The 15,017-nt window shown below is 37.6% G+C and overlaps 1 protein-coding gene across 1 annotated transcript in view; it reads right to left on the bottom strand.

The window, feature by feature from the left end:
- Positions 1-2,135: 2,135 nt before the first annotated feature.
- CCDC15 (coiled-coil domain containing 15) overlaps positions 2,136-15,017 on the bottom strand; it is a 176,689-nt gene continuing 163,807 nt past the window's right edge. The window contains exons 16-18 of the mRNA XM_006892846.1: positions 4,104-4,280; positions 3,414-3,562; positions 2,136-2,263 (exon numbers count right to left, since the gene is read on the bottom strand). Coding sequence (XP_006892908.1) covers positions 2,136-2,263; positions 3,414-3,562; positions 4,104-4,280 — 454 coding nt within the window. The remainder of the gene's footprint in view (positions 2,264-3,413; positions 3,563-4,103; positions 4,281-15,017) is intronic.

The following is a 15,017-nucleotide window of genomic DNA, read 5'->3' as shown; positions in this document are numbered from 1 at the left end:
CTGGGGAGGAGGGTGGAGAAAACAGTGCAACAATGAATGAATGAAAACCCAAAATCTCTGTAAATGTTCATTAAAACTAATAAAATTAAAAAAATTAAAATGATGCTTATTTTGGCCATATCAATATCATAGAGCATCTTCACAGCCTGTTTGATGACCCTGACAGCCACAGTAAACATAAATGTTTTATCTTCTAGCTTCTTCATGTGGTTGGGGGAACCTGATGATGACAGAGTGGTCAAGTTTCTTTCTCCTGGGCCAGCTCTTCTGGGGTGTTTGGGCTGTCCAACACCCCAGAATATTGGGAAAACAGAAGATGGGTGATGTGAGTCTTTTTTCTGTTGCCAGGGTTGCCCCTTAGCTCTGGTTTCAGTTTTGGAAGGAGGGGGTTCTTCTCTACTTGTGGCATCACCTTTGTGAAAGGGTAAATTGTACTCTTTATGAAGACATACTGCTATATCTTTCTCTAATGGAGCAGCTGCTGGTGAGTTTTATTTAGCATTCAAAAGTTTAAACCACTGTGCCACCATGGTTTCTCATAGATATGTACCCAAGGAAAAGAAAACATCGACACAGAAAAGCTTGTACACAAATTTAACAGCACCATTACTCACAACAGTTAAAAAATGAAAACAATCCAAGTATCCATCAACTGATGGATCAACTAAATGTGGTATATCCACTGAATGAGATATTTTTTGCAATATAAAGAAATATATTACTAATACAAGCTATATAATATGGATGAAACTTTAAAACATGCTAAATGGAAGAAGCCAGTCAAAAAAAGCCACATATTATATGATCCCATCTATATGAAAAGTTCAGACCAGGAAACTCTAGAGAGACAAAGTAGATTAGTGGTAGTGTAGGGCAAGAATAGGGTGGTGGGAAACAGGGAGTATTTGTTAATGGGCACAGGAGATTCTTTGTGAGGTGATGAAAACACTCTAACATTTATTGTAGCAATGCTCGGACAATTGTGTGGACATGCAAAAACCCACTGAATTGTACAATTGAAATCAGTAAGCTCAATGGTGTGTGAATTATATCACAGTAATGTTGCTAAAAAATAATATAAGTTTTATTTTATTTAAAGGCTGAATCAAGGATACAATTACAATATTTTTTTTACTCTGCTGGATAATCAATTTGGTAAATAACCAGTCAATCTTGTCACATAGGTTAATTTTGATTCTTGTTTTCAATGACCTTTTTAGAGATATAACCAAAGTTAAATATCATTAACCATTAAACATCATTTAACATCAGGAACAGGAGAAGTAATTGCTCAGGTTTAAATTTAATTCATCATAGTATACCTCTGCAAATTTTATGTCAGAAAATGTTGTAAAGAAATACCAAATTCATACAATTCAGCCATTTTTATGTCATTTTTCAGGCATGCAATTCACCACATTATTTAAAAACAGAATAATAAGGCAGGACTTTATTACTTTGCCTTCTAATCACTTTCTGAAATGTCACAATTATTTGACATAAAATATGCTTAAATGACAGATGGTTTATTAGGTTTTTCTCAATAAAAATCTCTACATGTAAATTAAAAACTTCTGCATGCCATGTCAGTGAATCAAGAAAGAGGAAATGAATAAAAATATGATAAACAATTTTAAGGGGAAAATGTGTACCAAATTTCGAGTCTTCTCCTCTCCAATTATTATACACAATTAAGGGAGCTATAGCAATGCATGGTCACTGATGCTCAAGAACTAGGTTCATCACTTATTCTGCTTTGTCCAGATACTTTAAATTCTATCAACTGAAAGATACAGCGTTAGATGGATGAGAAGCAGAATTATATAAAAGATTTCTCATGACCTCTTCTGGATCACAACAAAGTTAAGTGGAAGGTGACTGGCCTGACTGGCCATGTTCTAAAGCAACAAGCTCCAGGGGGCTCACAGCACAGAGAGCCATCTGGAAGCCAACGTTCAGTCTCGGTCTCAAGTCTGAGACTGCCATTCTGGCCAGGACAAATTACAGGGACAGCTATTCTGGGGTAGCTCTTCTTTCCAGAGTTATACATCCAAGACACCTTAACTGTTTTTCCCACATAACCTCTCAAGACTGATTTTAAATAAGGACTGCTATTACTACTAGTTGATTTCAAGCTACTGTTTCAAATTTTTCAACACTCTTTGGTTCTCAGAAGCAAAATTATGAAGGGCAATTCGAAGAGCCGAGTTTCCTTCAGGAATATCACAGGAACTCAACACTGAATGAAGTGCCCGAGAATATGCTGCAAATAAAGACAGATAGGGTGATGAGTGAAATCACATTCTAAACAACTTGCCCCATTGTGTTCCTCTGTCAGTAATTCTTCTCGACCCAGAATTCCTTAAGTACTAACTAAATATAACTATCCATTGAAAAAATACTTACTGAGTACTTACTACACACCAAGCACTCTGTGAGGGCAGAGAAGATATTGGAGAAGATAGATACAAAAAGAATTAAATTGCAGTGTACAACTTGAATCAGATATATCATAGAATGCAGCTGGGAATGAATGAATGAATTAATGAATGACCAAGAGAGTATTCTAGGGTTTCTAGTAATGGTAACACTTAAGACAGGTCTTGAAGAAGAGTGAAAGAATAGCATACATTCTAGTCAGAGAAATGAATGTGTGAAGAGAGTAGCATGCTTGTTAAGTCGGGAGTGTGACCTGAGGCCAAATGAAAAACAAGCCTTTATAAGCACTCTGTACTTAGTAATGAAAAACCCAAGAAGCTTTAGAAGAAGGGAATGGCATGACCAGATTTGGGTTTTTTAAAACTAAAACTCACAGGAATGGCAAGTAGCTCAGATCATACAGATGGGGCACTAGAGATACTGATATTGGAAACATTTAATCTTTGGACTATTAAATCCAAACATTTAAAAGGACAGTGGAAATAAAGATTACAGATAATAAGAAGGGGTCTGTTTTCTCCTGCTAGGACTGAAGGTAAAGATTCCGTTTCTCAGAATCTCCTCATAGACCTCATAGTCTACTGTAGATTTATGTGGAAATAAATCTGCCTTAAGTAAGTCTTTGGATATCAGGGAATTCAAGACAATGGAGCCTTTGCTTAGATAGCCATAAGAGGCAAGTTCTAATATTCTTTAGTTAAAGCAGGATCTAGAACCCATGTCCCCCTAAAGTGGCATAAGACTGAATTCTTTCTCAAGCATAAATGTAGAAGATATCAAAGTGAAAAGCAAGTATTTTATTGTCTCATAGGGTTTTATATGTGTTATAAAGAGTTTCTCATATAGTAAACACTATATAATATATATATACATATATACATGTATATATACATATATATGTGTGTATATATATATATATACTAAATTACTACTACTACTTTTATTACTTTCAAATTACTCTTCAAAACACTTACCTCTGTGGTTTTTGTAGAAAATACAATTGTTGGCACAGGTATCAGGATGAGCATCCCAAAACTCAGGACCACAACAGCACAGTGGAGGTAAACGAATGTTACAGAGGAGCATTTTCTCTTGGATCTGGGCCCTTAAAGCTTCTACATACCTAGAAAAATACAGTCTTATCAGAGAAAGTGAGCTAGGAAAAGAGTGAGCATGTTCACAGAATGAACAGATCAGATTTTAACTGCTGCACTTTAACTGTTTTTAATGGCCAGCCTTTGTCTTTAACTTTAAAGGTGACGTGGTCCTACAATATTTAAAAGCATTCATCTGTCAACCAAAAGATTTGACCCCACCAACCTCCCCACAGGAGAAGGGAGAGGTACCTGCTACTGCAAAGATTTGCAGCCTTGGAAACCTTATGGACAGTTCCACAGGGAATCAACTCAAATCAGTGCCCTGATATCTGCTGGGAGGGTCTGCTGTCAGCTGGTTCCAACTCAACAGCAATGAGACAGAACAATTCTCTTGGGGGTATTAGGCAATCAAGAATCTGGTGAAGTTCTGTAAACCTCACTGAAGAAAAGTGTGAGAAGACACATTCAGCTGTTGTCTGAACAGGAAGTTGTGAGAAACACAGAGAACTCCACCTTCCACTACGTCTTCTCTAGAGCCAGAATTTCATGCAGAATTTGAAAAAGTACCTTCTGTTTTCCTTTTCTCTCTGTTTCCGTTGTTCTCTTTCTCCTTTTATTTCTTCCAGTTGTAGCTGGGCTAAGATCTCGCTCATCTTATCCCCTGAATACAGTTCATCAGGATCAGTCATTCTTTGGATCCTCTGTTCTTCAGCATAACGTTCCAGCTCTTTCTTCTTCTTAATTCTGGAAAGCATCACACTATTAAGAATATCTAAAATCATTACTCAGAATGAGCTTCTAGAATCTACAAAAGCAAGAGAACACTGGATCTCAAAGGCAAACAATCAAGTTACTTAAATCCACCTGCAAAATCAAAGCCCAGGAAAGAAATATAAAACACTAGTAACCAACAAAGAAATATTCACAATTACTGCCATCAGATCAAAAATTGATGGCCATGCAAAGAGGCAGGAAACACACTGCATATAGTATGAGGAGGAACAAATAAACTAATTAAAATCAACCTAACACTAACATGGTTGTTAGGAATGCCAATAGGCATCAGAAAAGGTAATGATGTTACATTCTCAAGCTAAACAGTTTAAAAATGAAAAAGACATGAAAGATAAAAAAATCTTGAAAGAAAATGAATGGCAATAACTACAATGTCTCAGATGAAAACTACACTGGATGGGGTTCACAGCAAATTAGATGCTGCAGAAGACCATTTTCAAGCAGAGCAATACATGAACCACACACAAAATGATCCAAAAGGTGCATACCTAAAGAGAGCCTCAGTGAATGTGGGATAACCTCAACTAAACTACAGGTCATTGGTGTCTGTGGAGGAGAAGGGTGAGGGGAAAAAAAAGGAAATGAAGAAATGGTTAAAAACTTTAGAAATTTATTAAAAATATAAGCTCACAGATGTAGGAAGCTATGCAAAACACCAAGAACCAAAAAGTATGAAGACCATTATATCAAGGCCTATCATAACCAAACTTGGAAGCAGGAGAGGCATCCACTTCCGTAAACAGCTTGCCTCCAGAAACCCTATGAACCTGGAGAAAGGATTAAAGTCACGCACGCAAGTGTTGAGGATTTTCATTTATAGGGTTGCTATGAGTCGCTTATGACTGGACAACACTTAACAACACACAACACAACATCATAACCAAATGACTCAAAACTGGAGAGAAGTTTTTAAAGCAATCTGAGAACAAAGAAATTCCATGGAGGGCAAAATGAAAGATAACATCAGACAATATATTTTTTCATGTTAACACAGGTATAGCTTGAGCTGCCTCCCTAGATCAATCACACCAGCACACTAGACTGGCCACACCAGGTCACTAGACCAGTCATGCCAATGCATAGACAGACCTTGCCAGTACACCAGATAGACCATGTCAGTGCATTAGACCAGACCAGCCCACCACATGGAGACCAGCTCAGGCTGTAGCCACCCTGCTGTCCTGTGCAGGAACACCAATACTACAGCTGAAGCCATTTCCTTCCTGAACACCACCGTGGTAATGCTGGCCTATCGCAGAGCCAGTACTTGATCTGTGGACTATTTGGACCTAGCCCAGGTGCAGCAGTTGCCTGGCTGAGAAGGCTGATAATTCACAGGTTGTCTCTGTTCCAAACGGAAACAAGCCTTCCCTTGAGACAAAGATCAGAAAAATTTGGGCAGATGCGCTGCTCTTCCCTCCTCTGGATCAGTGAATTCCTGAGCCAAATTTAGAAGAACCAAGGCCTTCCTAAGGTCCCAGGAATGAAAAACTCTACCATAGCAATGATATGGAAGAAGCGAACTAAATCACACCCTACAAAACCAAAAGAAGACATCACCCCAAAAAAGTGATTAAAACTTAGAACCAATGGATTTCCTGAAGCCGGAAGGTGTGATAGAACTCGCTGATACAGAATTGAAAAGAACAATGATTGAATATTCTCAATGGGTAAAAGATAAACTCGAAGAATTATAGTACTCAACAAGCAAAAGCCTAGTTGTCGTTATTGTTATGTGCTGTCCAGCCACTTGTCACTGATAGTGACCCTATATACAAAAGTTCTCAACTGTGCTCTATCTTGTGCCAACCTTACTGTCTGTGACACACCTATTCCCATCACCCCAGTCACTGAATCAATCCATCTCATTGAGGGTCTTCCTCGCTTGTGCTGTCCCTTACACTTCCAAACATGATGTCACTCTCCAAGGACTGGTCCCTCCTTGCAACATGTCCAAAGTATGTCAGACGAAGCTTCAGAATTCTTGCTTCCAAGGAGCAGCCTGGTTTTACTCTCTCCAGGACAAACCTGTTTGTTTTCCTAGAGTCCATGGTGTATTCAATACTCTTCTCCAGCACCACAACCCAAAGACATTAATTATCTTTCTATCATCCCTAGTAATTGTCCAGCTTTCTAACACATAGCAAGTAATTGTGAAGACTATACTCTGGATCAGGTGCACCTGAGTCTCCAGACTGACATCACTGCTCTTCAATATTCTGGAGAGGTCCCTGACAAACTTTCCTAATGCAATTCATCTTTTATTTCCTTGCTGCTGGTACCAAGAGTATTGGTTGTGGAGTCAAGCAAATTGAAGCTGTAAACAATTCCAATCTCTTCAATCATCTATCATGATGCTGCCATTTGGCCAAGTGGTGAGAATCTTCATTTTCTTGATATTGAGCTTCGATCCATATTTAAGCTTCAGTCCTTGACCTTCTGCAGCAGGTGCTTCAGGTCCTCCTCAGTTTCAGCAAGCAGGGTTGTATCAGCTGCATAAAGTAGTCTGTTGATGAATCTTTCTCCAATGATGATGCCACACTCCTCCTCACAGAGCCTAGCCTCTCAGATGATCTGTTTGGCATATGGATTAAAAATATATGGAGAAAGGATACATCCCTGGCATATGTCCTTCCTGATTTTGAATGTTTCCCTGCTTTGTTCTGTTGACTGTCTCCTGGTCTAAGTATAGGTTTTGTATAGGTGCAATTAAGTGGTCTGAGATTCCCATTCTTCTCAGAGTTAGCCACAGTTTGTAGTGATCCACACAGTCAAATGCCTTTGCACAGTCAATGAAACACTGATAGATATTCCTCTGGTACTGTCTGCTTTCAGCCAAGATCCATCTAACATTAGCTATAATATCCCTAGTACCACAGCCTGTTCTAAACCATTGAAAATACTTTTTATAAGAAACACAAAACAGGCTATACACATGGATAGTACGCATTGGAATCAGATCGAAAACATCTGTGGAAAGATTTACTGGAGAAGTTCAGTATCAACAGTTAAAATGAGGCAAGATTCTGACTGTGGAAAAGACCACCAACTATTCATAAGCAAGTTCAAGCTGAAGTTAAAGAAAATGAAATAAAATCCACAGGAACCAAAATCTGACCTTGAGTCTATCCCATTCAAATTTCAAAACCATCTCAGGAACAGATTTAAGGCCTGGAACACCAAAGAGAGAAGACCAGATGAGCTGTGGGAGGTTATGAAGAATATCAACCATGAAGAATGCAAAAGGTCATTACAAAGACAGAGGAGGTCAGATGAGACTCTGAATATTTCACTAGAGGGTCAAGAAGCCAAAGCAAAGGGAAGAAATCAAGAAGGAGTTGAACAGAAGATTTCAAAGGGCAGTTCGGGAAGACAAAGTAAAGTATTATAACGAAATGTGCAAAGAGCTGGAGTCAGAAAATCAAAAGGGCCAAACTCGCTTAGCATTTCTTAAGCTGAAGTAACTGAAGAACAAATTCAAGCCTCAAGTTGCAATACTTAAGGAAGCTTTGGACAGAAGAGTAAATGATCTGGGAAGCATAAAAAGAAGATAGAAAGTATACATTGTCACTGTACCAAAAGGAATTGGCTGAAACAGAAGAATTTCATGAAGTAACATAGGAGCAAGAGTCTGTGATGAGAAGTTCAAGCTGTTCTGAAAGAATTGGCAAAAGCAAGGCCCCAGGAATTGACAGCATATCAATTGCCATATTTCAACAAACAGATGCTGACCTGGGTGAGCTCACCAAGTTGTGCCAAGAAATCTGGATAACAACCATCTGGCCAACTGACTGGAAGAGATCCATATTTGCTCCCATTCCAAAGAAAGGTGACTTGAAAGAGTGTGGAAATTATCAAACAATATCATTAACATGACATGCACGCAAAATTCTGCTGAAAATTATCCAAAAGGACAAGAGGAATTTAAAAAAAAAAAACCCACACCAACACACCTGTCTAAGGCAATGCAAATAAAACAAACAAGGCATTAAAGGCTCTTGAAAAACAAGAAACCACAATCCAAAATATGAGCACCAAAGTTTCAGATGATGTCAACATGCTGGAGGGACATAGGAGCACAGGTGAAGAGATGGAACACAGAACCAGCGAAATAGAAGAATTCACAGGACTGATGTGCTAGAATAAAAAAAAGGAATGAAAAAGAAGAAAGCCTAAGAATAATGTGATACACCCTCCAAAAAACCCAAAACACAACAACCCAACAAAAACCCGAAACAAAAAAAAAAAATGCACATATTTGGAATTCCAGAACAGGAAGAAGCAAATAAAGGCACTGAGAAAGTTGTGGAAGAATTACTAGAAGAAAATTTTCCAGGCATAATGAAGAAACAGAGAATATACACACAAGAAGCTGAGTGAATTCCATATAGAACAAATCCCAAAAGAAAAACACCAAAGCATGTCATAGGCAAATTTGCCAGAACCAAAGATAAGGAAAGAATTCTAAAAGCAGCTAGAGAGAAACAAAGAGTAATTTATAAGAAAGAGCAAATAAGACTAAGTATCAGTTTCTCAGCAGAAACCATGAAAGCAAGAAGACAATGGAATGACCTATCTCAAACGCTCAAAAAATTATCAAGCAAGAATATTGTACCCAGCAAAACTACCAAATATGATGAATATTCTCAGAAAGGCAAAAGCTAGGGGAGTTTGTAAAAACAAGACCAGTATTTCAGGAAATACTGAGAGAAGTCCTTTTTAGAGAGATGCCACAGAGAAAGCACGATGGACCAAAGTAACCAGCAACAACAACAAAAAGAACTATACAAAATGATAACAATAAAACCTTGTCTCTCAATAATTACACTGAATGTGAACAGTTTAAATGCACCACTGAAGAGAGAAAGAGTGGTAGATCAGATTAAAAATAAAACCCATCAATATGCTGTCTACAACAGACACAGTTAAAAAATGAAAATAAAAGATTAAAAATAAAAGGGTGGGGGAAAAATAATATACCAAGCAAATGGCAACTGGAAAAAAAGCAGGAGTGGTGATATTAATCTCTGAGAAGATAGATTTGAGTGTAAAAACCATCACAAAGAACAAGGAAGGTCACTACATAATGCTTATAAGGTCAATAGAACAAGAGGATATAGCCATAATAAATATCTACTCACCAAATGATAGGGCTGCAAACAAATGTTAACAGAGCTGAAATGACAGCACCACAATAGTAGTAGAGGTTGTTGTTAGGTGGTCAAGTCGAGCATGACTCATAGCAACCTTATGAATAAAAATGTGAACCTTTTCTATCCTGCGCCATCCTCACACTTCTTGACACACAAGAGGCCACTGCAGCAGTCACTGTATCAATCCACCTGGTTGAGGGTTTTCCTCTCCTTTGCTGACCCTCCACCCTTCCCAAAGTCGTGTCTTTCTCCAAGGAATAGCACTTCCTAGCAACATGTCCAAAGTATGTTAGGCAAAGCCTCGTCATTCTTACCTCCAAAGAGCACTCCAACTGCACCTTCACCAAGACATATTTGTTCATTTTCTTGGTTGTCCATGGGATGTCCAGTGTTCTCCAATACCACAGCTCAAAGACATCAATTCTCTTTCAGTCATCCTTATCCATTGTCCAGCTCTCTAGTAATAGGAAAGACTATGGTCTGTATCAGACACATCTTAGTCTTCAAAGTGACATCATTACTCCTCAATAATTTGGAAAGGTCCCTAACTGAAGATTTTCTCAGTGTCGTGAGTCTCCTTATTTCCTAATTACTCGTACCAAGAGTATTAATTGTAGATCCAAGCAAGATGAAGCTGTTTCAATCTGCCCTCCATCCATCATAATGCTGCCTATTGATCTAGTGGTAAGCAATCTTCATTTTCCTGACACTGAGATGCAATTCACACAAAAGGCTTCATTCCCTCTTCACTTTCAGCAAGTGAGGTTGTGTCATCTGCATAATACAGATTATTGATGAGTCTCCCTCCAATCCTGATGTTCCACTCTTCCTCATAGAGTCCAGCTTCTTGGATAGTTTGCTCAGTAAACAGACTGAATAGGTATGGAAAGAGAATACAACCCTAGTGCACTTCCTTCCAAACCATGCAGTGTTCCTCTCTCTGTTCAAGAAAGGTGATCCAACTGAATGTGGAAACTATCAAACAATATCATTCATATCACATGCAAGCAAAATACTGCTGAAGATCATTCAAAAACGGCTAGAACAATTCATAGATAAGGAACTTCCAGAAGTTGAGGTAGGATTTAGAAGAGGCCATAGCATCAGCGATATCATTGCTGATGTCAGATGGATCCTGGCTGAAAGTAAGAAATGCCAGAAGAATGTCTATTTGTGCTTTATTGACTATGCAAAGGTGTTTGATTGTGTGGATCATGAGAGGTTATGGCTGACACTGAGAAGAATGGGAATCCCAGAGCACTTGATTATGTTCATGTGGAACCTTTACCTGGACGATAGTAGTAGGACACTTCAATACACCACCTCAAGAAAAGATAGAACTTTCAGAAAGAAACTCAACAAAGATCTTGAAGAATTAAATCAGTCAATAAACTAACTTGACCTCATGGATACAGACTAATACACCCCCCCCCAAAACACAGAATATCTTCTTCTCCAATGTGCATGGAACATTCTCCAGATTATATCACATTTAAGGTAAAAAGCAAACATCAATAAATTTTTAAAAAGCTTAGAAATAACTCAAAGCATCTTCTCAGACCACAATGCTACAAAAGTAGAAATTAATAAGAGGATAAAGGAAAATAAAACACACATTTGAAGGTTGAACAAAACCTTGCTTGAACAAGAGTGGATAATAGAAGAAATAAAACAATGAAATAAAAGTTTCTTGAAACAACGGGCAATGAAAACACAACTTACCAAAACTTCTGGGAAATAGCCAAAGCAGTAATTAGGGGTCAATTTATAGCAATTAGCAAACAAATGAAAAGGAAAGGAAAAAAAAAAAAGATAACTGATTCTTTAACCCAACATCTCAAAAAAGATGAAAAATAATAGTAAGAAAATCTGGAGAATGTTCCATGCATGCACATTGGATTACTTCCCCTCCACCAAAAAACAGAAATGATAAAAATTAAGGCAGAAATATATGAAAAACAGAAAAAATGGAAACCATCAACAAGACTAGGAGTTGATTCTTCCAAAAAGTTAAAAAAAAATCTACAAACCACTAGCAAAACTAACAAAGGAAAAGAAAGAAAAGACACAAAAATTAATCTGATTAAGAGATAAGAGAGTCAATGTTACAAGAGAACCAACTAAAATAAAAAGGTTAACAATGGAATATTAGGAATAACGATACTCAAACAAACATGAAAATCTAGAGGAAATGGACAAATACTTAGAAAGTCACAACCTACCTAAACTGATACAAACCAAAGTAGAACACTGGAACAGACTCATTACAAAAGATGAAACAGGTAATAACATAAGTTCCAACAAAAAATGCCCTGGACCAGATGGTTTTACTAGTGAATTTCATCAACGTTCAGAGAAGAACTGTTACACGTGTTACAAGTATTAACTGGAGCATGATTCATAGCAACACTATGAACGAAAGACCTGAAGTCTTTCTATAACTATTGTCATTTATCAAAGTATGTAGAGTTTCCAGAGGCATGATGTTTAGGAAGTGGATGCCACTCTTGCTTCCAAATGAATTAAACAGTACACTAAACAAAACAGAACAAAACAAAACCCCCAAACTCACCATGACCAAGTGGAATTTATAACAGGTATGCAAGGATGGTTCAACATTAAGAAAAACAATCAGTGTAATTCATCACATTAACAAAGCAAAGAACAAGAACCACATGATCCTATCAATTGATGCAGAAAAGTTCTTTGACAAAAATCCAACACTCCTTCCTGATTAAACAACTCAACAAAATAGGAAGGAAGGGAATTTACTCAACACAGTAAAAGATATATATGGAAAAGAAGAGCCAACATGGAGAGAGATTAAAGGCATTCCCATTGAGAAAAGGGACTAGAAAAGGATGGCCATTATCACCTCTCCTATTCAATATTGTGTTGCAAGCTTTAGTGATAGCAATAAGACAAGAGAAGGAAATAAGAGGTATCCAAATTGGCAAAGATGAAATAAAGTTATCCTTATATGCAGATGATATGATAGTATTCATTATTCATAGAAAAACCTAAACTCAGTGAGAAAACAACTGGACATAGTCAATCAATTCAGCAAAGTTGCAGAATATAAAATCAACATACAAAAATCAATTGGATTCCTGTAAAGTGACAAAGTAACAAAAAAGTGACAGTAGGTCAAGGATTGTAGTCTTCAATATATATTGAAGCTTAACACGGAAACAGATGAGGAAAAGAACTGCTTAGAAGGAATATATGATTAGGCATTATTTGTATAACAGTCCAGAATAAGTGCTGCATAGTAAAGGGAACTGGGCTAGGGGTGGGGAATTGTACAACAATGAAAGGATTTTTTTTTCTTCCCAAAGAGAAAAGCAAACTGAGGGGGCAGGGAAGAAAATGTGCAACAATGAATGAATGGAAATCCAAGTTCTCTATAAACTTTCATTACAATCTCAATTTAAAAAATGACAATGATTCTCACCACTGGGCCAACTGGCAGCAGCATGATAGATGGAGAAGAGATTGAGGTTGTTAACAATTACAGCTTGCTCGGCTCCATAATCAACACTCATACCACCAGCAGTCAGGAAATCAAAAGATGAATTACATTGGGAATAAACCTGCTGAGTGCTGAAAAACAGCCATGTCAGTCTAGAGACTGAGATGGGCCTAATGCAGGTCATGGTCTTTGCAATTACTTGTTATGCTTGAGAGAGCTGGACAATGACTAAGGATGACAGAATTATCGATGTCTTCAACTTATGGTGTTGGAGAAGAGTCTTCAATATACCATTCGCTGCAGGAAAACGAATAGGTCTGTCTTGGAGAGAGTGAAACCAAGTTTCTCTTTTGGAGGCTAGGATTTTGCCTCTTACATACTTTGGGTATGTGGCCGGTCCTTGAAGAAGGACATCATGCTTAGAAGGGTGGAGGGACAGCACAGGAGAGGAAGACCCTGGATGAGATGAATTGATACAGTAACTGGGGCAATGGTGGTTGGTGTGTCGGAATTAGTGAGACTTGCTCACGACATGGTAGGGTTCAGAGCTGCTGTACATAAGATTGCTATGGGTCGCATGCAACTTGACGACACATAACAACAATAGCGACAAATATGGAAATGGAGTTAAGAAAAACAATACCCATCACAATGGCTAACCACAGATTAAAATACTTGAGAGTAAATCTAACTAGATACACAAAAGATCTATTTCAAGAAAATCATAAGACATTACTACAAGAAACAAAAAGAGTCCAGAAGAAATTTAAAAATATACCATGCTCTGGTAAAGATTATGAGGATGAAACAAGGTAAAGCAAGTTTTAGATCTGTTGGTCATAGGGTTGTTATGGTTCACAGATGACAAGATGGCACCTAACAACAACAACAACAAGAAGCAGCCCCGGTTTAGGGTGAATGCAGGGAAATTTACTTCGTTTCAGCTTCAGTTTCCACCACATTGATTTCTCAAATTACTGCTTCTGATTTTCTTCAACATTGATTACCTGTACTAGTGATTCAGAAGAATTTACAAGAATTATTTTAACTCGTACATACATTATTTTTTCTCATACATAAAGTGGGGAAATAGGGTTCATTTGTAGCTCAATTCCTTTCTGCAGGGGTACTGAGAAAAGAGAGAGGAAAGATCATAGCATAGGATCATATTTTTTGAAGGAGGCTTCTGGGCTATCCACTGATCTCCAAAATATATTATTTTAATGCATTTTCACAAAATATATTTGACTTTTTTATTATAAACTAAGAAATAAAAATTTCTATAAGCACCATAACCGAAATGAAATATTAATTCAATTAAGACAGAAAGAATAAGAAACTAAGAATTTCTTAAACTCAGGGAGTTTTAAGGAATGGTAGCATATTATCAGTTCAGGCACATCAATCTGCCTTTGTAATCCCTTGGTTAAAAGAGAGATAGTTTCAATTTTGTGGTTAAAGGTAATAGTCAATTGAAAGCTCCTGCGGTGCCATATAAAAGAACTGAGAAGGAGACCATATGCTGATTCTGCCGGCATAGGATCCAGCCAAGTTTTCTTTCTTTAGACATGCACTGATTTACTGCATTAAAATTAAAAACAAAACAGTACTACAAAAGCAGAAGGAATGCCACAACAAGATAAACAACTCAATTGCAAAATAGGCACAGGATATGAACAGATACTTCAAAGAAGACATTCAGATGGTGAACAAACACATGAAGAAGTGTTCAAAATCCCTAGCTCTAAGAGAGATGCAAATCAAAACAATTATGAGAAATATCATCTAACCCCAGTAAGAATAGCATAATTCAACAGAGCAGCAAACAACAAAGGCTGGAAAGGTTGTGGAGAAACTGGAACCCTTGTTCACTGTTGGTAGGAGTGTAAAATGGTGCAACCACTATGGAAGGCACTATGAAACTTTCTCAAAAAGTTGCAAATAGAGGGGAAGCTGTGATGGCCTAGTGGCAAGAAGCTGCACTGCAGTTCTAAAAGTACATGGTTCTAATCTACCAGATGCTCTGCTGGAGAAGGAGGGCAATTTCCTCCTGTACCAGTC

The sequence above is a fragment of the Elephantulus edwardii genome, unplaced genomic scaffold (assembly GCF_000299155.1).
Source record: "Elephantulus edwardii isolate Elephantulus edwardi_28Jun2011 unplaced genomic scaffold, EleEdw1.0 scaffold00120, whole genome shotgun sequence".
NCBI classification, from domain to species: Eukaryota; Metazoa; Chordata; class Mammalia; order Macroscelidea; family Macroscelididae; genus Elephantulus; species Elephantulus edwardii.
The sequence above is the reverse complement of the archived record's forward strand: the minus strand, read 5'-3'. Positions and strand labels throughout refer to the sequence as shown.